The 24,598-nt window shown below is 43.6% G+C and overlaps 1 protein-coding gene across 1 annotated transcript in view; it reads right to left on the reverse strand.

Moving 5' to 3' along the window:
- Positions 1 to 24,598, reverse strand: part of Adamts16 (ADAM metallopeptidase with thrombospondin type 1 motif 16) — a 118,900-nt gene that overhangs the window by 74,309 nt on the left and 19,993 nt on the right. Inside the window, exons 4-5 of the mRNA XM_055598006.1 lie at positions 3,024 to 3,285; positions 59 to 258 (exon numbers count right to left, since the gene is read on the reverse strand). Of these exons, the coding sequence (XP_055453981.1) occupies positions 59 to 258; positions 3,024 to 3,285 (462 nt within the window). The remainder of the gene's footprint in view (positions 1 to 58; positions 259 to 3,023; positions 3,286 to 24,598) is intronic.

The following is a 24,598-nucleotide window of genomic DNA, read 5'->3' on the forward strand; positions in this document are numbered from 1 at the left end:
CACACACACACACACACACACACACACACACACACACACACACACACGCCAGCCCTACCATGTTGAGAACAGTGAGGACGTAGGTGGTAATGTTTCCATGACCATGGCTTTGCATCATCTTTCTGTCGACCACCACCAGCGTCTCCACATTCAGCTCTTCATTTCTGTGGGATTTCAGGAGGGAGCGCTTGTATCGGGAGCTGAGCTTGTACTCATCAGGCAAGATGTAAAGGTCATCCTTTGGAGGCTGGGGCATGTCTATGGAGGAACACATAGAAAGCAAGCTAAAGCAAACACACAATACCACAGGCATAGCTTATCTTACAGAAAATGTCTGAAAAATGAATGTTTATGCTGAGCAAGAGGGTCCCAAGTTTAAGGACAGCCTGGCCTACTACATAAAGAAACCAAAACACAGCAATAGGATTCTCATATTAGAAGAACACAGAATTGCTAATCCTTTCCCATACAAGACTCATGTTAAAGTCACCTTCTAAATTTAAATGATGTTCATACAATATGAGTGTCCCGGAAACCATTTCTAGAACTGACCTCATGGTTTTCTTTTTCTGTTTTAAAATGAGAGGTGAACCCTTGCATCTGAGACAAACATGTCCTAGGACCAAGGGCACAGGGACCTGCAGAGCAAGGCTCCTTCACAGTGTTACTGACAGAGCAGCAAACAGCATGGTACCAGCAGCACAGCCACCAGCACTGGCTAACATTTCTTTCATAGTTGATGCTGATATCTTGGCATAGCTAGTTTTCCAATACTCTCCCCGTCCAGCGTACACTGTTGATGGGAGCTGCCTTCACTGGGTGCTGATATTCTAACAAATGCCGTGTATACATAGAAGATTTAATTACAGAGCAAGCCACACTCTGCCCTCCTGGAGTGGTTCCTTTTAAGTTCTTTTGGTAACTGTGAAAGTTAACACTCTATTGTTTTCTGGGAGAACATACTTCAATCCCCAATCCTGGTGACGTAAACTTCCAAGTGTGTGAGCTTACCCATGAAACCTGTGGTGAACGTGCAAGGCTGCGCATGATTGCTATTCACTTTAACTCCTTTTGCTTGTTGCTAGTTGGGAAAACAGACTGAGCATCCCAAATTAAAAACTCTGAATCAGGATGTGATCATACATCCAAAACTATCTGAGTTTAAATATGAAACACAAGTAGAAATCCCACGCCATGGCCTAGTGACAAGTCAACCTGAAACCCACGAACACTGAGAACATTCTCAAGAATTATCCCCAGGCTACCTGTTAAGGCACATGGGCAATAATGAATTCTCTGTTCAGCTTCAGAATCCATCCCCAAGGTAGTTCGTTGTATGTACGCACAAGTACACTACAACTCAGAATATTTTAAAATATGTAAAATTTCCCATTCCAAGTATTTCATCTGAGGAAATGCAACGTAATCAAGCCCAACCAACCTCAAACCTAAACAAGCTAGGGCCAACTGAACCTTCATTAGCACGGTAACCTGTGGTAACCTGTGGATGTAGCAGCTGTCCTGGAACAGTCACTTGGCCTCTGCAGGAGCTCCTGTACAGGGTGCTGGGGTGCTGGGGTGCTGCGGAGCCGCAGAGGCAGAGAGAGTAAACACACACAACTCCTGGTTCCTCTCTAGAAAGTGTTAGACCTCAGATGTGTGGTGTGCTTGTAGATCCTTAGGTCTTAACCCCAAGTGGTGGGAAAACTTGTGCAACACCAAGGCAGACTACATCAGAGGGCAGGGCACCTACATCCCAGTGCTGGCTACAGGGGCAGAAGGTCCGCAAGGCTGTGTGTCTCGTGGGCCAGAGCTCTCAGAAGTCCTTAGAGCAAACACTCACTACATGTTTCAGGTCAGTGCTTTTGAATGTCCTGGGAACATGTGACTCCAGTTAACCCTGCCTCAGCTCATGCCTACAGCTGGGATAACAAAGTTCCCTTCATCAACAGTGGGTGCTCCAGTCAGCATCCACGCTAACAAATCCTCAGCTCTGGCCACGTGTGGCTTAGGGAATGCAGAGACCATGCTCACGTGTTTTTGAAAGCAGGTGTTCTAATGGAGACAGCCTTTTCATTGAGTGAGGTCCACTGAGAAGAGCAGGACCCAACTGAGAACACCAGGATCCACCCCCACCAGAAGCCAAGCATGCAAAAACACATCCCGCTGAATTTGATTCACTCTGAGATTTCCAGGTCCGTCTGAACATGGCCTTTGTATTTTGTTCACAGGATAAAATGGGTGCAGACCCTGTACAGGCTCCGATCCCTCAGTGGCACTTGTGCCTTCATGGAGCAGCATTGAGTTCATCTATGCACTTTATTCAGCAGGATCTACTGAGCCAGGTTCTCTCTTTTGTTTCAGAGGCAGATAAAGCCACTGTCAGTGCCAGAGAAGGCTGGGACTAGAGGCCTAGGCTTCCTTTGTGTTCCCTGGGAAGGGCTAGTCAGGCGATGTCTGAGTACTCAGGCAAAGAGGGGACTCCAGAGAACTGTGGCTTCCTGGATTGTGAGAGCTACATCACACGCAAACAACAGTCCTCACTCAGGGAATCAGATTCAGCGAGGCGCTCATAAATATTTGCTGACAAATTGCAGGTGAGTGCTGTCCTGCACTTATCTCTTTGATGTGGTGGTGTCAAGCTCCAACTATGCATATAAATAAGTTACCTCAGCAGGAAAGCTATGTGCGCTTTAATATGTCTAAACCTCAAGTATAGAGTTACTGGGAGCAGAGGGTGATGCCAAGGCTTCTTTTTTTTTTTTTTTTTCAAATGTCTGGCAGGTTCTATACTTCTGAGAAGTGTGTCGTTTAATCTGCTCAAGGACTAGCTTTCAGAAAAAATATCCACCACATCTGTCCTCCACCCACAAGAGATAGAATACCACTACTGGAGTTACCCAGTGACAACAGTGACAGTACATTTCTCCTTGCAAGAAGACATGCCTTTAATAAGGTAAAAGTGTTCCACGATTTTACACAATTATACAAATCATTAAATACACAGAATCGCCCTTACATACATTTCTTGCGTCTTCCACAGAAATGCTGCTTTTGTGGGAGGCCAAGATGGAAGCTGCCACGGTGAGGGTGAGATCTTGCCAGATCTCGCTTCCTGGTGACCATGAGGACTTCGTTTTCTCTGAGAGCCTGGGATTCTGTGGATCTCTTGTACAGTACGTGGGAGGGAGAGCCACCCTGTACAGACACGTTTGATTTGCTTGTGAGGTGTGGAGGCAGTGGCTTTAAGAAGTAATCAGCATCCTTTGTTCTTATCATACCTAACTGGAAAGGAGGGGAAGAGAGAAAACATAATGAGACACCAACATAGAAATGGGACTAACCCATGCTGGATTTGTTGTTATTCTTCCTCCAATATGGCTCCTTGCCAATGGAACCTTGGGCAAGAAGGGCTCAATAGCCTTGGCCTATGAGGAAGAGCAGGTCCCTGCAGAGGGCCGGAAATCTCTTCATTGGCATCTTCTCAGGGGCATGGGGTGGTTCTGCAGGCTGGCTTAGAGATGATGCAGAAAGGAGAATCACAACCCACCAAAGACAGGGAACTTAAGCCACTCAAGCCACTACTTGACTCCGGAGAAAACACGTGTACAGGGTAAGATATTGATATTGGCAAGTCATCTCAGTGAAGAGAGGAAGTTAAAATCCGAATCATTTCCAACAGTCTATTCAAATGAACTTCAAACTTTTAATAACGTGTGATACACTCCAGAAAATATGTTAACAGAATTAATTCAGAACAAAACACGAAGGCTTCATTTAGAGCAGGGGAAGATGTTACTAAACAACATATCATAGGAAACCAGAAAGAAGTGATTTTATGAAAACAATAAAATGCCTATATAGCAAAATTGAATATAAAAAATAACCTTTAAATATGTTAAGGAAATAAAATTGAGAGATTATATTTTTAACCTTTTTAAAATGGCACACACAGCCATTTTAAAATGGATAACACAGCGATTAATGAGAGTGAGGAAAAACAGCTGAAAACAGAGACCTGGGCCACATTCAGGAGGTGTGTGCTCCATGGCTATCTAACATGTCAAGATTATAAACAGACTCCTCCATGCTAGGGTTTAAGCCTTGACAGTCCCTGCCAAATATTTCTTGAAAGCATGTTTTTGTACTTGCAAACATAGCACAGTGGAAAGATAATTCACCACAATTAAGTGAGGTACCCCAGAGATGCAAGGATGGTTCAATATACACCAGTTAATAACATCACAACAAGATAACAAAGGCCAAAACCATGTGATCATCACACAGATGTGGGAAATCATTGGGTAAGATTCAATTTCCTTTCATGATAAAATCACCAAACAAGTTAGGCGTGAAAGAATGAACCCTGACTGCGGAAAGGCCGTATTCAAGTGCAGACCTAGCATCACTGTTCCCACTGGAGAAACAATTACACTGTGTGTGCTCTGACCTGCAAGAAGGCACGATGCCATCTCACCACCTTTATTCAATAAGTTATTGGCAATTTTAGCCAGAGCCATCAAGCAAGAGAAAGAAATAAAGGACATTTAAATAAGAAAGGAGAAAGTCACCTTGCTGCATATATAGCTCACAGTGGTCTCAGTTTCTCCTTTGCCTAGTTGTCCTTACTCCCAAAAGCTAAACAAAGAAAATCCTCAGAGTCCATCAAAAACATTAGCATCATTGTTTAGCAAGGTTGCAAGGTGCAAAATCAACACAGAACAACACAACCAGCAGGGTGGGGAAATGGTCTGAAAAATTAGCAGAGCAATTGTCTATAATAGGTATGGAAAGGAAAGAGAAGTAGGTTCAGTCAGAATCTAAAAAGCTCCTCACAAAGAGCATTACCTCAGGCTGAGGGGAGAACTGAAGAGGACACAAAGGTATCATTAAGGCTCATCACTGCTAGGGAATATTCAAAACTCCTTCTACCTTGCCCTTGTATGCAGAACTTTGCATTGTTATTATGCTGTAGCTATCTAAGTGTATTTTGAAGATTCAATACATACTGGATGAAGGGGACACATAGCTATGGTTGCCTGTGATTTCAGGAGCCTGTGAACCATTCTCACGGGGAGGTTGGGGGCAGGGAGTCTCTGAGACCGATGCTCATCAAATGAAGCCCTGTGCTACCAGGCTGTCCACATGAACTGGGGGACTTACATGGGCTAGGTTGACAGGCATGCAGAAACATTTTCTAGGTATTGGGAAAAGGCCAGTTTCAGCCATAGGGAACAGTGATTTGGGGTGGGAGGTCTAACAGAAAGCCCAGGTTCTCACACAAGGTAAGTTAAGCATTAGCCACAGAGCTCCTGCTGGAGAAGCAGAGAGGACAAAGGAAAACTTGGTTAAATTATCAGCGAAGCCATCGGGACCATGGGGGGTTGGCCTCCCAGGGCCTAGATTCCACCCAGGTGGAAGTGGCAAAGCTTACAATGTCTAATCTAGACTTGCCAGAGCAAGGGCAGGCCACTACCCATGAGCAACAACTTTGGCTGCTGGCACTTTCAGCTGAATTAGGGTTCCACAACATAGTTCTACCTGGGAACAACCAGGCTTGGAATTCCATCAGTCCTCCGTGCCCCTGGCCAGCTGAGTTTCACTCTTTTGGTATTTTAGTGGACCCAGAAGTAGCATAAGCAATCATGAAGGTGTTCAGCTTTATATACTACTCAGATTAGTTTTCCACAGTATTGAAGGTAACCGGTTTATGTAAATATTCAAAAAAGAAGTCATAGTCTACTTTTATAAACTTTCTTACTTGTGAATAATCACTTGCTTTTAAACCATCCCTTAGGGGAAAAAAAAAAAAAAAAAAAAAAGACTCCCAAATCCTTAAGATCCAGCACAGATGTTCCTCTGTGTCTCCAGAAAGCCTGGGGTGGATTTGAAATAGACTCCCAAGCTTTGGTCTTGTGGTTGTACCATTTTCTTGCTGTGTGAGGGTGGATGATTTGCTCAGCCTCTCATTATTATTTTATCATTTCCTAGGTAGACAGAAAGATAATTGTTGAAACCTTTTGAAAACCTTAGTAGTATATTCAGAACACAGGTTCTGTAAAGGGTGGCCATCTAGTAAAAGGTGGCTGAATTAGCAAGACAAAGAGCAAAATTCTTCACTGGAGGGTGAAGAATAGTACAGTCACCACATTCTCCTCTGGTGACTGTAGCTCTTCCTAAAGATTTTCCAGCCCCTCTAAAGTCCCGATTCTCTAGTATCTAACACCATAATCATCCTCCCCCGCCCTTGTTTTGGCTTGTTCTAGGTTCCTTGTGTGAAGTCTTTGTGATCTGTCATTGCTGCCTAGATTGACAGCATCTTTAGCTTCCCAAGTTCAAGCTGTTCTCTGGTCCTTAGGCTAGTGGACTTCACACTCAGGTAATGGAGTCCTGAGGCAGCAGGAGGAATTTGTGGATTTTTACCAAGTGCTCAAGCATCACATTTGTTTAATTAATAACCTGTGGTTATAATATTTTATATTTAAATAAGTTTTAATTTTGTAAACATCTAGAGTGCAGTAACTGATAAAAATGATATTTTAGGGGGCAAGATGGCGGCGCCAGGAGGACTCTCATTCTGAGGAGCAGCACAGCAGGATTGGCACAGTGACCAGCAATCAGAACTCGCAGCCATAAAACACAAGTGATTGTGTTTCACAGGTGAGAGGATACACCACGGTGGGGGATTCAATCAGCTTTAACTCACCTGGCTAAACCGCAGAAGAGATCCCGGTTCTGCCAGGCGCTTGGTCGCCAGCCCAGAGCTACAACCCAGTGTGATCTGGTCACGGTCCCAGACTGAACTGTGGGCCCACAACACCATAGACTGGATCCCAGTTCAGAGATAACCCCACGGAGCAGGAAACAATTGGGACCGACCTCAGGTTACCCAGGCAACCCCTGGAAAAGACTTGGGGTTCCACGGGCGCCCCAAGAGCCAGCCTGGACCCAGAGCCGGGACCCAGGTGCCTGTATGGAGCCCTGCCCGCGTGCCTGATTCACCGCCTCAGATAGAACTGTGGGCACCAGGGCACCAGGCACCAGAGACTGCATTTCACTGGCAGGTGCAAACCCACAGGGAGGGAAACAGCTGGTCTGATCTCAGAGCACCCAGCCGACACCCCCACCCCGAAAAGGACTAGGGAAAATTACCCAGTTTAGGCAGCAGTGAAGGCTCCTAATGGCCAGAGAGGCGGAGCCACAAGCGGGCATCTGTGCCTGTGGGTTCTACTCGCCACCCCAGACAGAACAGCGGTCCCCAAAGCAAAGACTGCGTGTCTCTGGCAGGAGGAAACCCCCAGTGGAGGGGATCATCAGCTCTAACGCTTAGGACACCCGGCACCAAAACACTTTCTGGATTCGTGCAGACTCTAGACTCTAATGCAGGCAGGAGCACTGTGCTCTGCCGCCATTATTGAGTTCTCCTAGGGCACTGGGACACACAGCTGCATCCTCAAACCTACAAAAGCCAGAGAGCCATTACAGCAGCCCTCAGATACTGTGCCAAGGATCAACCAGTTATCCCTAGCTAGACTGTCAAAACTGTGGGAATCCCTGGTCCTTCAAGAGGGCTGCACCCACAGCGTCTGGACCAGAGCAGTGCCTGCAGCCGCCATCCCAGACAGGGACACACAGCTTCTGGTCCAGAGTGAGGCACCCAACCTCCAGACCAAAGCAGGACCCCCAGGTGCCAACTCAACCTAGGTGCATATTCTCCAGGTCCAGAGCGGAGCAATCAGCCTCTGGCCCAGAGACTTGCTGAGTGCACCTCTCACTTTCCCGGACAGAACTGTGCACCCCAGGATAACAGACTGAGTTTCCCTGTTGGGAGAAAACCCCACAGCTAGGGAATCAGCAGGTTCTTCAAGAGGACTGTACATGGAAATTTAGTGAGCAGCAGCACACTAAATTTATAACAAGAAACCCAGCAGTGGGGCAGCTGTCTTGAGAAATTCTATGGGTAAGAGGAGATCCCCCCCTGCCTAACATAGACCACAGCTACTACTCAGGACTATAAACCTGAGGTGAGCAGTGGCAACTCCTGAGAAACACTGGCCATACAGTGACCATAACCAAAAAGCAGAGAAGGACTCCTTCAGGAAAAATCATCTGCTGGCCAAGGGGATACTCCATACCTCAGGACTCCAGGAAGCACAGAAACTAACAGCCAACACCTAAATCAGCCCAATGGGTAGAGATCAGCGGAAAAGCTCAACCAACAAAAGACAGAGCAATATGGCATCTCCAGAACCCAGCCGTCCAGGGGCGAACAGCCCTGAACAATGCAGCATAATAGAAAATCAAGAAGATGACCTTACATCTATGTTGATGAAGAGGATAATAGAGGAAACAAATAAAATACGTAAAGAATTAAAGGAAGATAAAACCAAACAGATCATGGCTATCCGTAAAGAAATGGAGGAAGATAAAGACAAGCAGATTATGGCCATCCGTGAAGAAATACTGGAAGATGCAGCCAAACAGCTTGTGGCCTTCAGAGAAGAAATAATTAAATCACTGAAAGAAATAAAAGAGACAGAGTTGAAGGAACTAAAAGAAAAAGAGGAAAATACAAGCAGACAGGTGAAGGAAGTAAACAAAACAACTCAAGACCTGAAGATAGAACTAGAAAAATTAAAGAAAACACAAATGGAGGAAATAATGGAGAGGAAGAATTTAGGGAAGAAAACAGGAACTACAGAGGTAAGCATAACCAACTGAATACAAGAAATGGAAGAAAGAATCTCAGGTGTAGAAGATACAATGGAAGAAATCGATGTATCTGTCAAAGAAAATGTTAAATCCAAAAAATTCCTGACACAGACCGTCCAAGAAATCCAAGACAATATGAAAAGACAAAACCTAAGAATAATAGGAATAGAGGAAAAAGAAGACTCCCTTCTCCAAGGCCCAGAAAATATTTTCAACAAAATCATTGAAGAAAATTTCCCCAAGTTAAAGGAGAAGCCAATAAGGATACATGAGGCCTACAGAACACCCAACAAATTTGACCAGAAAAGAAAATCCTCCCGCCACATAATAATCAAAACAGTAAATATACAGAACAAAGAAAAAATACTAAAAGCTACAAGGGAAAAAGGCCAAGTAACATATAACGGCAAACCCATTAGAATCACACCTGACTTTTCAACAGAAACTATGAAAGCCAGAAGGGCCTGGACAGATATCATGCAGACCCTAAGAGAACACAGATGCCAACCCAGGCTACTATACCCTGCAAAACTCTCAGTTCTCATAGACGGAGAAAACAAGATATTCAATGACAAAAACAAATTTCAACAATACCTACACACAAATACAGCATTACAGAAGACACTGCAAGGGAAAATACAACCCAAGAAAATTAGCTTCTGTCAAGAAAACACAGGAAATAATTAACCTTCCTACAGTAAAACAAAAGCAACCAAGCACACAATCTTATGAACACAGCCAACATCAAAATCAAAGGATCTAACAGCCACTGGTCATTAATCTCTCTCAACATCAATGGACTCAACTCTCCAGTAAAAAGACACAGATTAACAGAATGGATACATAAACAAAACCCAGCAATCTGTTGCATACAAGAAACACACCTAAGGCACAAAGATAGACATTACCTGAGTGTAAAAGGTTGGAAGACGACTTTCCAAGCAAATGGACCCAAGAAACAAGCAGGAGTAGCCATTCTAATATCTGATAAAATAGACTTTCAACCAAAATTAATAAAAAGAGATGAGGAAGGACACTTCATACTCATCAAGGGAAAATTCCACCAGGAAGACATCACAATCCTGAACATCTATGCCCCAAATATAAGAGCACCCACATTTGTAAAAGAACCATTAATAAAATTTAAACCACATATAGATCCCCACACATTAATAGTAGGAGACTTCAACACCCCACTCTCAACAAAGGACAGGTCAACAAAACAGAAATTAAACAAAGAAACAATATCTCTGACAGAGGTCATGAATCAAATGGACCTCACAGACATCTACAGAACTTTACACCCAAACACAAAAGAATTTACCTTCTTCTCAGCACCTCATGGAACCTTCTTCAAAATAGACGATATAGTTGGTCACAAAGCAAGCCTCAACAGATACAAGAAGACTGAAATAATCCCTTATATCCTGTCTGATCACCATGGAATAAAGCTGGACTTCAACAACAACAGAAATAGCAAAAAGTCTACACACAAATGGAAACTAAACAACTTGTTACTAAATGACAGCTGGGTCAGGGAAGAAATAAAGAAAGAAATTAAAGCCTTTCTAGAACTCAATGAAAATGAAGACACAACATACCCAAACTTGTGGGACACAATGAAAGCAGTGCTAAGAGGAAAGTTCATAGCACTAAGTGCCTTCAAGAAGAAATTCGAGACAGCTCATTCAAGCAACTTAATGGCCCACTTAAAAACCCTAGAAAAAGAAGAAGCAGACACACCAAAAGGGAGTAGACGGCTGGAAATAATGAAACTCAGGGCTGAAATCAATCAATTAGAAACAAATAAAACAATTCAAAGAATCAATGAAACAAAGAGCTGGTTCTTTGAGAAAATCAACAAGAGCGACAAACCCTTAGCCAAGCTAACTAAAAGGCAGAAAGACACCACCCAAATCAACAAAATCAGAAATGAAAAGGGGGACATAACTACAGACACTGAGGAAATCCAAACAATCATTAGGACTTATTTCAAAAGTCTATATGCCACAAAATTTGAAAATCTAAATGAAATGGACAATTTTCTTGATCGATTTGACTTACCAAAGCTGAATCAGGACCAGGTAAATCAACTAAATAGTCCTATATCCCCCAAAGAAATAGAAGCAGTCATCAAAAGTCTCCCATCCAAAAAAAGCCCAGGACCAGATGGCTTCAGCGCAGAATTCTACCAGACCTTCAAAGAAGAGCTAACTCCAATTCTCTTCAAACTATTCCACAAAATAGAAACAGAAGGAACATTACCAAACTCATTCTATGAATCCACAGTCACCTTGGTACCTAAACCTCACAAAGACTCAACAAAGAAAGAGAATTTCAGGCCAATCTCCCTTATGAACATTGATGCAAAAATACTTAACAAAATACTTGCAAACCGAATCCAAGAATACATCAAAAATATTATCCACTATGACCAAGTAGGCTTCATCCCAGGTATGCAGGGGTGGTTCAATATACGGAAATCCATCAATGTGATCCACCATATTAACAAACTGAAAGAAAAAAACCACATCATAATCTCCCTAGATGCTGAAAAAGCATTTGACAAAATCCAACATCCATTCATGTTTAAAGTAATGGAGAGATCAGGGATACAAGGCACATATCTAAACATAGTAAAGGCGATATACAGCAAGCCTATAGCCAACATCAAACTGAACGGAGAGAAACTTAAAGCAATCCCACTGAAATCAGGGACAAGACAAGGCTGCCCACTCTCTCCATATCTCTTCAACATAGTGCTGGAAGTCCTTGCTAGAGCAATAAGACAGTTGAAGGAGATCAAGGGGATACAGATGGGAAAGGACGAAGTCAAATTATCACTATTTGCAGATGATATGATAGTATATATGAGTGACCCCAAAAACTCTACCAGGGATCTCCTACAGCTGATAAATACCTTCAGCAAAGTGGCTGGATACAAAATTAACTCAAAAAAATCAGTAGCACTCCTGTATACAAAAGACAAAAGGGCTGAGAAAGAAATTAGAGAAACAACACCATTCACAATAGCCACAAATGACATAAAGTACCTTGGTGTAACCCTAACCAAGCAAGTCAAAGACTTGTATGAAAAAAATTTCAAGTCTCTGAAGAAAGAATTAGAGGAAGATATGAGAAGATGGAAAGATCTCCCATGCTCATGCGTTGGCAGGATTAACATAGGAAAAATGGCCATCTTACCAAAAGCAATCTACAGATTTAATGCAATTCCCATCAAATTGCCAACACAATTCTTTACAGACCTGGAAAGAAAAATTCTCAACTTCATATGGAATAACAAGAAACCGAGAATTGCTAAAACAATCCTCTACAATAAAAGATCTTCTGGAGGTATCTCCATCCCTGATCTCAAGCTCTACTATAGAGCAACAGTTATAAAAACTGCATGGTACTGGCATAGAAACAGAATGGTGGATCAATGGAATCGAACAGAAGACCCAGAAATAAACCCACACACTTACGGACACCTGATATTTGACAAAGATGCCAAAACCATACAATGGAAAAAAGATAGCATCTTCAACAAATGGTGCTGGTCCAACTGGATGTCTACATGTAGAAAAATGAAAATAGATCCATACTTATCACCCTGTACAAAACTGAAGTCCAAGTGGATCAAAGACCTCAACATAAAACCAGACACATTAAATCGGCTAGAACTCATTGGTACAGGAGCAAACTTCCTGAACAGAACACCAACAGCACAGGCTCTAAGAGCAACAATCAATAAATGGGACCTCATGAAATTGAAAAGCTTCTGTAAAGCAAAGGACACCATCATCAAAACAAAGCGACTGCCTACAGATTGGGAAAGAATCATCACCAACCCTTTATCTGACAGAGGACTCATATCCAGTATATATAAAGAACTAAAGAAGCTGAAAAGCAACAAACCAAGTAATCCACTTAAAAAATGGGGAACAGAGCTAAAGAGAGAATTCTCTGTAGAGGAATATCGAATGGCAGAGAAACACTTAAAGAAATGCTTAACCTCATTAGCCATTAGGGAAATGCAAATCAAAACAACCCTGAGATTTCACCTTACACCCATCAGAATGGCCAAGATGAAAAACTCAAGGGACGACACATGCTGGAGAGGTTGTGGAGAAAGGGGAACCCTTCTCCACTGCTGGTGGGAATGTAAACTTGTACAACCACTCTGGAAATCAATCTGGCGCTTTCTCAGACAAGTAGGAATAGCGCTTCCTCAAGATCCAGCCATACCACTCCTAGGCATAAACCCAAAAGAGGCGCAAGTACACAAAAAGGACATTTGCTCAACCATGTTTGTAGCAGCTTTATTTGTAATAGCCAGAAGCTGGAAACAACCCAGATGCCCCTCAACTGAAGAATGGATGCAGAAACTGTGGTACATCTATACAATGGAGTATTACTCAGCAATGAAAAAGAAGGAAATCATGAAATTTGCAGGTAAATGGTGGGACCTGGAAAGGATCATCCTGAGTGAGTTGTCCCAGAAGCAAAAAGACACGCATGGTATATACTCACTCATATAAACATACAATATAGAATAAACCCACTAAAATCTGTACATCTAAACAAACTAAGCAAAAGAGAGGACCCTAACTAAAATGTTCAATCCCCATCCTGAAAGGCAAAGAGGATGGACATCAGAAGAAAAAGAAAATAGGAAACAACCTCAGAACCTGCTACAGAGGGCCTCTGAAAGCCAGAAGAAAACAGGAAACAACCTTGAAACCTGCCATAGAGGGCCTCTGAAAGCTTCTGCAGTATAGACTGTCAAAGCAGATGCTGAGCCTGATGGCCAACTGATGGGCAGAGTGAATGGAATTTTATGTAAGAAGTGGGAAATAGTAAGAGCTGGAGGGGATGGGAACTCCACAAGCAGAGCAACAGAACAAGAAAATTTGAACACAGGGAACTTCCCAGAGACTCATACTCCTACCAAGGACTATTCGTGGAGATGACCTGGAACCCCTGCACAGGTGTAGCCCATGGCAGTTCAGTGTCCAAGTGGGTTCCATAGTAATGGGAAGAGGGACTGCCTCTGACATAATCTGATTGGCCTGCTTGTTGATCACTTCCCCCTGAGGGGGGAGCAGCCTTACCAGGCCCACAGTAGAGGACAATGCAGCCACTTTTGATGAGAACTGATAGACTAAGATCAGAAAGGAGAGGAGAACCTCCCCTATCAGTGGACTTGGGGAGTGGCATGCATGCAGAAAAAGGAGGGAGGGTGGGATTGGGAGGGGAGGAGGGAGGGGCTTATGGGGGGGATACAAAATGAATAAAGTGTAATTAATAAAAATTTTAAAAAAATGATATTTTAGTAACCACTGAAAACCAGTGGATGTTGAAATATTTTTAAAAGTTGCTCTACTACCTTGTTTGTTTGCCAGCTTAATCGAGAGGAGGGATAAATCATGAAAAATGAATGTTTTCTCCCTATCATGGTGTTTCTTTACTTAACCAAGAGGATTAATTTGGAAGCTCATAGAATGTCTAGTGTATCCCTGCCTATACCTCTTCCCAGTGGCGTCGGAGGGTAGATTATTAATTAGGCTTCAGCAGAGGCTGTCATCTCACATGTTTGCCTATCTCCCGGGGCCTGCACCTCAAGGCTGGCTGCTTCTACCAGTCGCTGGAAACTTAGTAGTCTTCTGGTGTCCCCGTAAGGGGGAGCACAGCATGTTAATCCTGAAATCCACTTTTTCCTATTTGTAATTCACATTTAGAAGTTGGTGTTTATGACCTGAGCACTTGATGAATGCATATGTAGATATGGAAGCATAAGGTTTCCATGTGCATTACATGAGTCCAACATACATGGAGATGCTATGGAAATGGCTATATGTGTGATAGAGCTCCACTGATCAGACTCTACATTTATCTCCGATGGATGATACCCTGAGCCCTTTCAAGGACTCTGGCTACCCATTGTACAGAAAGAGAGGATTCTGTTTGACATGAAAGCAGGTATTTAACTCCTAAGTGATCCTACTTGAACATGTTCCCCATTCTCAAGAGCCTGATCTGGGAAACAACTTTATACTCATTCCAGGAGTCCTTAGTAAGACTTCAGAAACAGTGCAACAGTCCTGGCATCCAGAGAGCACTTATCAAAGCCCAGCTGCTCGCTCTTTCCTCATAACCTCAGGATCAAAATGAACCTGGCCAAGACCACACATCACTTGCCACGTCTGCCCCAAACCACAGTCAGCTTTGTTCAAGATGACATGTGATGGTTGGAAATAAAAACTCAGCCAAAGTCATTGCAAAAGTTAAATAAGCCCCAGCGCTTGCCCTCTCCCCACGGCATCTTGGGCTGGATTGTTTTTCTCTTACTGTCACACCTGGCTAAGGCTCTGGACTTTCTCAATGCTGCTGCCTCAGACAATGAATGGGTTGCTCACAGGGACCACTGTCACCCTAAACCCAAACCTGGCCTTGCTGCTTCTGTGATTTAGTCAGGTCTACACTCGGTTCCTGGACACTTTCCAATTGCTTGTCCGTCAACTTGAAACACTAATATTTTGACAGTTGACACCTTGACAAGGTTTCTAGTTCAGGTTTAATCTTATTAGTTATGGCATTACTCATGTCACAAGAATGCAATGAAGAGGTCTCAGCCCCAGGTCTCTCACACTCAGGATTGAACCCGTATTGAGTACTATAAACTAACATTGCATCTTCATTGATGGAAGATTTGAGCAGCTGAATAGTGATTCGGAGCAGTGATGCAATGGTAAGCATCTCCCTCTCCTCCTCTGCCCCACTGTGCTAAAATCGATTTCCAATCAGTTCTGCTCATGAAAAACTTCTTACATGCATTTAGTATATGCACCATGTAAATTTTGTTTTCTCTTGGACATTCTTCATAGAACATATGAACACAGCCCTTCCTAGGCATAAAATATCAATTGTCAATGTTCTTCTCGTTGTCTTCCAGACGTGGACAAACAGTGGCCTAGTTTTCTTCTCTTGCTGTTGTAAACACCGTGACCAAAGCGCCTTGTGTATGAAAGTGTTTATGGCACCCCACAGTTTATAGACCATTGTCCAGGAAAGTCAGGGCAGGAGCTTAAATCGGGAACTTGGGAATTGAAGCAGAGAGCACAGAGGAATAAAGCTTATTACGTGGTTCCCCAAGACCTGTTCTGCCTGCTTTTTCATACAATCCAGAACCACCTGCCCAGGATGGCACTGCCCACAGCAGTCTGGGTTCTCCCACATCAATCATTAAGCAAGAAAACAGCCTCCAGACTTGCCTACTAATGGAGTAATACTTCAGTTGATGTGTCCTCTTCCTACATGACTCCAGTTTGTGTCAAGTTGATAAAAACTAACCAGCACAGGCGGGAAATGACTAGATCTAGAAATTAAACAATGTCATTGGGCTTTATGGTCCACTCAGGGCTGAAACATCATAAAGCCACCAAGGTTGTCATGTCTGTCACTTTAAGAGCAGCTGTCCTGCATCTCTAAGTTAATTATATGCCCTAAATTTCAGTTTATACACCAGAAAATCATAGCATCTTATTAACAGTCTTATCAAATCACAGTAAAAAGTGTTTAACCAGAAGTCAAACAAATGGAATAAAATATAGTACATGCTTAGACATCATGTTTGAGAATAACTTTGCCCTAGGAGAGAGCAAAACCTCTGACTGTAAAGCACGGCCAAAAGACCCCTCTGTCCTCAGAAGAAGGAAAGGGTACTAGAGCCAGGAAGAGACCCAGACCATACCTCCTGACTCTGCTGTTCAGAGTTCAAGACCCACCTGGACCAGAGTCACACAGCCAACTTCCTACAACATAGGGAATTCTGTGCTAACAGTGCATTGCCCTCATTAACGACCATCCTTCCGACATATTATAATTGGTAAAGTCAGCCAACGGAAGGCTCAGGGTCACACATGAGCCCTGCACACCTCTAAGAATTACCTTAGAGATAAAAAGCAATGTGAGCACACAGTAGCTTTGGAGTGAGGAAATAGCAAGGAGAGAGGGACATTAAGGCAACTCTCCAACACTGATACCAGTCCCTTGAAATCAGTGAGTCAAACTTAGCAGATGACAGACAATGTCCCAGTTAAACAGAAGCAAATGAGAGTGTGACCAATTCCTGGCGAGCAGATGTGGCGTCTCTCACTGTAGGAGTCCCAGCCATGTCCTGATGGTGCATCAGCCCAGGAGGAAAGAGGCTTAGCCAGCAACATGCTGTTATCTGCAGGCTCTGAGCACTTGCATTCAGAAAATCAAGAATTTTTTTAAAATTTAATTTTATTATTTTGAGAAAATCATCTGTGAGAATTGCGTTTACATTACTTCATCTTCCTTCAACCCAACCCTCCTTCCCTCATCCATGACTCTCCCTCCAAAATTCATGACCTCTTTCTATATAATTATTATTGTTACACATATACATAAATAGACACATAAACTTGCACGAGTCTGTTTATCATTGGTCAAATGTGTACACCCAGGGCTGACCACTTGGGATTATAAACTATAACTCAAGAGATTTTAAAAGCTCAATGAATGACTATCAAAAACCAGAAAGGGGTTGATGTAAAAGAAATTTAGAGTAAATGAATGAGGGAATAGTAAAGATCAATGTGACTACAGAACAGAAGTTGTCCAACACCTAAGATCTGGATTTTATGCTGAAATGGGTATGCCTCATGGATATTTAATGAGAAAATAAACCATGAAAAGGAGCCAAGAGAACCGATACCATAATAAGATATGGCTGAGTATTTCAATGGCAGGCCCTACTCTCTGAGAGATTAAATGCACCATTGCCCGTGTTCTACATTAATCTGCTGGCCTTGTCAATTTTACGATCTCTCTCTGACCAACCTACCGCAAGCATTTAGTCCATTACACAAAACCTTCTACCTGTGCTGTCACATAGACATGGCAACCGATCATCATGGGTAGCTATGCAAACTTAAATGGAAACTGAAAAAATAAATAAATTCTGCTCTGGGGCTGCCTCAATAGATACAATAGACATCCAGGGCCAACTTTAATGAAAGTCTGTCCCTCCTCGATCCTCATTTGTATCAACCGTATCAGACAGCATACTTTTCTATCATGGCATAAGGCTCTAACTGACAATGTCAGCATATGGTTCAGTCCTCATCTATAGCCACCATATTAGACAGCATATGATCCTATCATGGTACAAAGCTCTATTGAACAATGTCAGAGTGCTGCTGTGGATTGACAGGCTTCAAGACACAGCATTTCTCTCTGATGAAGAGTATATGATGTACAACAATGTACATTTTGTCTTGTTTTGGTTGAATGCAGGGTCAAAGTCAGGGCCTTAGGCATGCTAGGCAGGTGCTTTGCCACTGAGCTGTAGCCTCAGCAGGGACAGTCTTTATAGCCACATAACATACTGTTCAGTTAAAACATTTGGAGCTCACTACCCTAGAATGAGCACATAATAAGAATGCTCTGGGCTGATGCAAAGTTATGTGAACTAACAGCAATCGACAGGAATGTTTAAACGAGTGACTGTCTACTTGAGGCACTGGAAATTATTGATGCTATCCAACGTATTCTAAGAAAAATGTTGCAGATGAAACTTTGTGATGTTTCCTTCTAACTTTGTCTGGCACTGAGTTCAGTTCCTACAGTGGGAGGGACTTGGTCCTTTTAATCCAGACTTCATGGGTACCTCTCCTCACCCTGCTCTGTAGTGGGCCAGCTATCAGCACAGACCCAGGTATCCCACTGTGTGATCCAGACACAGTTCCCCGAATAGATGAATGTCCTTGTTCCCACAGAGCTGAAGTTACAGCATGGGTTGTAGGAATGGATGATGAAAGAGTCACAGCAATGTTCTGTTTAATGTTTTCCGAGTTGCAACGTAAGCACTTTTATTTTACGAAATAGACAGCCCAGGCTACACAAGGACATCTCCATGCAGGGAAAGGCCTAAGTAGAGTAGCCAGTAAGGCTGCCTGGAGGAGGGCACACTTCAGCAAACCCCAGCTGTGGTGAACGTCCACCTATGCAGAAATCCGAGGGGCCTTGGGTGAGAAGGGATCAGCTGCTGTCACGCTCAGGGCTGCAGTGTGATCTTTATGTTCCTTGTACTATACATGTGTGTGGCACATTCTTCACTGATACACAAGACAGTTGAATGACTATTCCAACACAGAACATTCCCTCCAGCTCATCACAGAAGGACCAGGTCAATTTGTAGAGGTGAGTCTAGAGTCCAAGCCAGCTCTTGCCTCAAAGACACACGAGCTCTAGCTACCACCTTTCCTGTCCCACTTATGTCTCTCTCTCTCTCTCTCTCTCTCTCTTCTACAGGGAGAAGCACAAACAATCACGTGGTAACTATGTCATGGACACCACTGGTGAGCGCAACATGCCTGCTGAGCTGGCTGGGCTTCCTGAGCCTACAACCTGGGTCAGCTCCTCCCAGGCTCCCTTCAGCCCACATGCCTTGCAGGAGGACACTGTCATGTCGCTGTCATGCTATTCCAAGATCACACACGTTCTTTAGTCTCAGAGCATTCCGTGTCACATCTCAGTCTTCCTGGCCCACAACTCCTCAGGCACCTGCTTGCCTGGGTCTTTCTCTTCCTTTGGTCTGGATGGCTCAGAGGAGAAGCTCGTGTGCTGTCACGTTGCTCTTAGTGGCAGAGCAGCTGTCGGACCAAGGCCTTGTTCCCAACACTGTGTCAGTAGCGCAGCTTCCCAGCCAGTGGTAGTGTCAATGTGGCTCCTGTGCTTGAGCTGTGCATGCATGTTTGGGAGTCACCCACGTATATCAGAACATATACTGTGTTGAGAGACTTGCTCTCGATTTTTGGAAAAAGATGTATCTGTGGCTGTTTTAGTGTGCACTGGGCACATTCAATACAGCTACTTCAAAGCAGGGCAGAAAAATTACGGTTAGCTGTCAAGATCATGGGGCAGATTGTGCAGAAGGAAGTACTGCTTGGAGCCTGCAAAGGAGGCAGACATAGCTAGCACGGGACTCAGAGCAGTGGGGAAATAACCAAACAACAAAGGGTACTGCAGCAAGTCACTGAAGAGGACAGTGATTGCCAGGGACACTTCTTTCTAGGTGTATTCTGGCAAGAGTTGGCTGCAATGTCAAGAGGACTCTGGACAAAGGCAGAACAGTGCTCACAACAGCACACAGAACAGCACATGTGTTTCCTGGCAGAAGCTGTGTGTCTTGAGGCTATTGACACTTGGTTCTGAATTCCTGTTTCCTCCATATACAGCACCACTCCTGGGTGACTGCTGGGCTCCTGGCCCTCTACTTAAGGAGAGGCTGGGGAAATTTGTGATGAGGTCATGTAGCTGACACTTAGCTCATGAATCAGCTTTTTTTTTTTTTCATGTCAACTCAATCCCTAGGGCAGTGTTTCCTTTCTTGCAGTCATGCTATGTACATCTTTTACAGCAGAGCCCCTTGAGCTCCAGGCTCCTGGGTGGGCGTACTGTTTATCTATGGATCTTAGAGGGCTGTGCTCTTTCATTGATTACCTATAATGCAATTTCTTCTGTCCCATGTAATCACCCTGAGCCTGTGGAACAGATACACATAGAGGCAGATGTGGTACTTAGCAGCTACTGTTACGAAGAAACAGAAGCTGAAGGAGTCTGAACGTCTGTCTGCTGGTGAGTGAAAAGACAAGACCTGACACACTCACACAGAAGATACCCTTTAACAACCAAATGAACTGAGGAGCCGAGAAACACTGCCCTGAGGACGGGTCCAGGTATATTATGCTGAGAAGGAAATCATTGCTGCTGTCTGCAGTGATAGCCAGTGCAATACCTAAAGGAGACAGTGGGAAGCTGGCTGCATGGTTGACGGGTTGAATGGGGACAGTGAGTGAGTGCCAAAGGGAATAGGCTCTTTCTGGGGCAATGACAATGTCTAAAAATCAGACTATGGGGACCAGAAAGATGGATCAGCAGTTAAAAGTGCTTGCTCTTTCAGGGAACCTTAGCACAGGTTCTAGCACTCATGTCTGTTGTATAACCACCTGTAACTCCAGCTCCAGGGGAGCTGGCACTGTGGCCCCTGTGGTTACCCACACACATGATGCATACAATCACGTGGACAAACAGAGAAAAAAACACACAAACATTCTTTCATATGCTGTCTTCTTATGTTTTTATTTTTTTAACATAATTTAATTTATGTATTTATTTATTACAATTTATTCACTTTGTATTCCCCACTGCAGCCTCCTCCCTTGTCTCCTCTCAGTCCATCCTCCCTTCCTCTTCTCCCCCTATACCCTTTCCCCCCATGCCCTTTCCCTAGTCCCCTTCTACCTGACCCTAGCTTATCAGGTCTCATCAAGGCTAGCTGCATCATCTTCCTTGGTAACCTAGCAAGGCTGCATCAGGGGAAGGTGATCAAAGAGCCAGCCACTGAGTTGATGTCAGAGACAGCCCCTCTACCCCTTACTAGGGAATCCACTTGGAAACTGAACAGCCTATGGGCTTCCTTTGTACAGGGGGTCTAGATCCTCTTCATGCATGGTCCTTAGTTGGAGTATTGGTCTCTGCTGGCCCCCCTGGGCCCAGGTATTTTGACTCTGTTGTTCTCCATGTGGAGTTCCTGTTCCCTCCAGGTCTATCTCCCTCTTCTTCCATAATGTTTCCGGCACTCTGCCCAAAGTTTAGCTATGAGTCTCAGGATCTTCTTTGATACCCTGATGGGTAGAATCTTTCATTTTAAAATCAGATTATAAAGAGTGTTTTTTTATAACAGCGTAAACTATTCAAATGTTAGTGGTTTACACACATGAAGCGGCAAGCTCTTGTTACATCAACTATAACTCAACCAAGCATTTAGGAAATAAACCGAGCCTCTGGAAGGATGACTGGGAAACTGGGGATCCTTTACCTCTGGGATCCTCTGCTGACTACCTTGTCTATATCAGTTGCCTCTTGGGAGTTCAGGGGAGCTATGATGAAGCCATTCTAAGAAGCATCCTAGGAAGACACACAAGCTAGTCAGCAAATTACAGAGATCTAAATGCTGATGGAGGGTCACATGGTATGCAAAAGGACAGTTGCAAAACAAGGAGGGCTGAGGACTCAGCCAGCACTAGGAGCAAGCAAGGTGTGTACTCAAATAGCTACCCTCAACTTTGGCTATGGCAGAAAGATTTGTCTGTCATGTTTTTGAGCACCAATACTCTAGAAGGCAGCTGTGATGGGAAAGCACATGGCCGTTCCCATGATGCCCCAGTGGAAGGTGGGGAGAGGTCACTGAGTTTCCTGCTCTAGATACAGTACAGGAGCTAGACATTCCTTTATTGAAGAAGGTATGAGGTTAAAAAAAAAAAGTATTACTTATGAGCCTGCCATGTCTTCCATGTCCATCCACAGCCCAAGCCTTTTTATTAACAGAATCTGAGACATGCTCCCTTCTGTGGATGATCTGAATCAGCAGGTGTGGGCTGGGCTATGAAAGCATGAATGCTCCCCAAAATTCACAGCTCTGACATCAAGACAAGCCATGTGCCCGAGATCTGTTGTCTGTGTTTTTCCAGAGCGGGGGATAGAAAGTGGGGCAGATGCTACCTACAAAATACTATCTGACTTTATATTGAGTTTAAAAAATGGGCACTTCTTAATTTATTTTCAAGCAAGTTAACTCTAGACACCTAAGGTTCCTGATGCAAAGGTCACTGAAGAATTTCAATGTGAAAGCTGACCACTGCCTCCTACCTTCACTGTATGACCTGAGCTTTATATGCCATTTGCTAAGAACATGGAAAGGATCATCTGTGGCAAAACTGTTTTACCATACTTCTGTTACGCATGTAAAAACCTAAGCAGTTGCTTTGAACATCTGTTACTATGGAGACCAAATGGCACCATTCATAAATTCCAGACTCAGTTATGCATATGGCTGCATATACTCTTGGTCACGTCAGCATCCCGGGAGGATTATAAATGTTAGCACAGACAGTATTTTCAGACTGTTAAACTTGAATTGTATGATCTCCATAACGTTGATGTGGCCACTGATACTCAAGATCTTTATAGATGTGACAATACACACAAAACTGACATTTAAAGAACAACTCCCTAATAAGCTGTTGTCAAGAATCTATTGTACAAATGGCATCTTGTTTTCCTCCTGGAAACGATGATGTCACAATAGCTCAATTATTCCACAAAAACCTGGACCATTCCTCATCTGTGGGAGGTTGTTTACTGTTAAAATGCCTGGACAGACCCACTGCTTCTAAGAGGACAAAGTAAAACACAAAACAAGCAAAGGAAAAGATAAAAACTAAGGTTAGCAAATAACTAACACCCAACAACCAACAAAACTCTGCCAGACTAGGATGGCTACTGAGGTCACTCGCTGCTGTCTCTCTATGCCATTGTTATGCTATCTTTGGGAGCCTTTGCTTCCAGGGAGCAGAGGACTCTGTTGCCCTTATGGACTCAAAGGAACCCCAAAGACATGTCAATGTTCTCTTCTTCCCAGTACACGGCCAGGAAGCCAATCTTGGAGAGTATAATACAAGTAGGTTGCCCAGAATGCTAAATACCCGTTTTTTGTTTTTACATTAACCAGTACTATAACTGATTTATTATACATTTATATTTATTATTTAACTCCTTATTAGCTGTAATCGTTGCAGCTGTTTCAACACAGATACCCTAAATGTAGCTGAGGGTTATCTATGTCATCTCTCCTATAATTATCACACACAATAACTTTATGGTGGTTTTGATGATCATCTTTTGAGAAGCAGGACCTACAGAGAACTCAAAAGAGGGCGACCATGGCAGACTTGGAGCTCTTTCTACATTTCTAGCTCAAAGAATTCCTCTGAATAGACACTTTTCAATTTATTAATTAGAACAAAGATACCTTGGGGAATGGAGGGTGGAATTTCAAAGGAGAGATCACGTGCTCCAAATACTGTCCTCTGGTACACCATCTGGAACCTCCCACACTTCATATACATCAATGTCTGCAGAAGTCTGAAGATTGGCCTGCTCTCCAATAGACTACTTCTGCATGCTGGAGCTCTGTGCACAGCCCTGATATGAATGCTTGGAATCTAATCATTCCTTCAGGAAACCAAACTCCCTTTAAGCCTTATGTTTAAATACTGTGGCCAGCATGTATGTAAGTCCTTCAAACGGTAATCCTCTGTACAGGAGAGTGCTCTTCCTGACAGGACATCAAGCCTGCTCTTCCCAGGTGGCTTTTGGCTAGTGAGGTGCTTCCTGCTCAGGTCACTGCAGAGCCATTTACCAAAACCAAGTGTCTGAAAGGACAGCCTTGTGAAGTCATTACATCTGAGTGTGTGAGAGTGAGTGTGGCTGGGCATGGTATGAGTGTATGTGTGTGTGGCCTGTGTGCATGTGTGTGAGTGAGTGGGTGTGCACATGCATGCATGTGTATGTGTGCGCGTGTTTGTGCAGAGTGTGAATGTGTATGTGAATGTGTGGTGTGTGTATGCTGTGTGAATGTGTAGGTTGGAGTATATGAGAGTGCTGTTAACATGGCACTTTTTCCATGTCTGTTGTTGGCATAGCCACACTGGAAGAGTTCCTGCCAGGGCCACAGCTGTGTACAGGTCCAGACAGCTGTGAAGCAGCTAAGTAAGGGAATGAGTGTGGGGGGTGTAAGCTTCTGGGCTGCTTTTTGATATAATGCATTACATCATTTTGTCTGTGTTTATATCTTCTCTTCTCTCTCTTCTCCTCTCTCCTCTCCTCTCCTCTCCTCTCCTCTCCTCTCTCCTCTCCTCTCCTCTTCTCCTCCTCTCCTCTTCTCCTCCTCTTCTCTTCTCTTCTCTTCTCTTCTCTTCTCTTCTCTTCTCTTCTCTTCTCTTCTCTTCTCTTC

Source organism: Psammomys obesus, unplaced genomic scaffold, assembly GCF_907164565.1.
Source record: "Psammomys obesus unplaced genomic scaffold, mPsaObe1.curated_primary_1811, whole genome shotgun sequence".
NCBI lineage: Eukaryota > Metazoa > Chordata > Mammalia > Rodentia > Muridae > Psammomys > Psammomys obesus.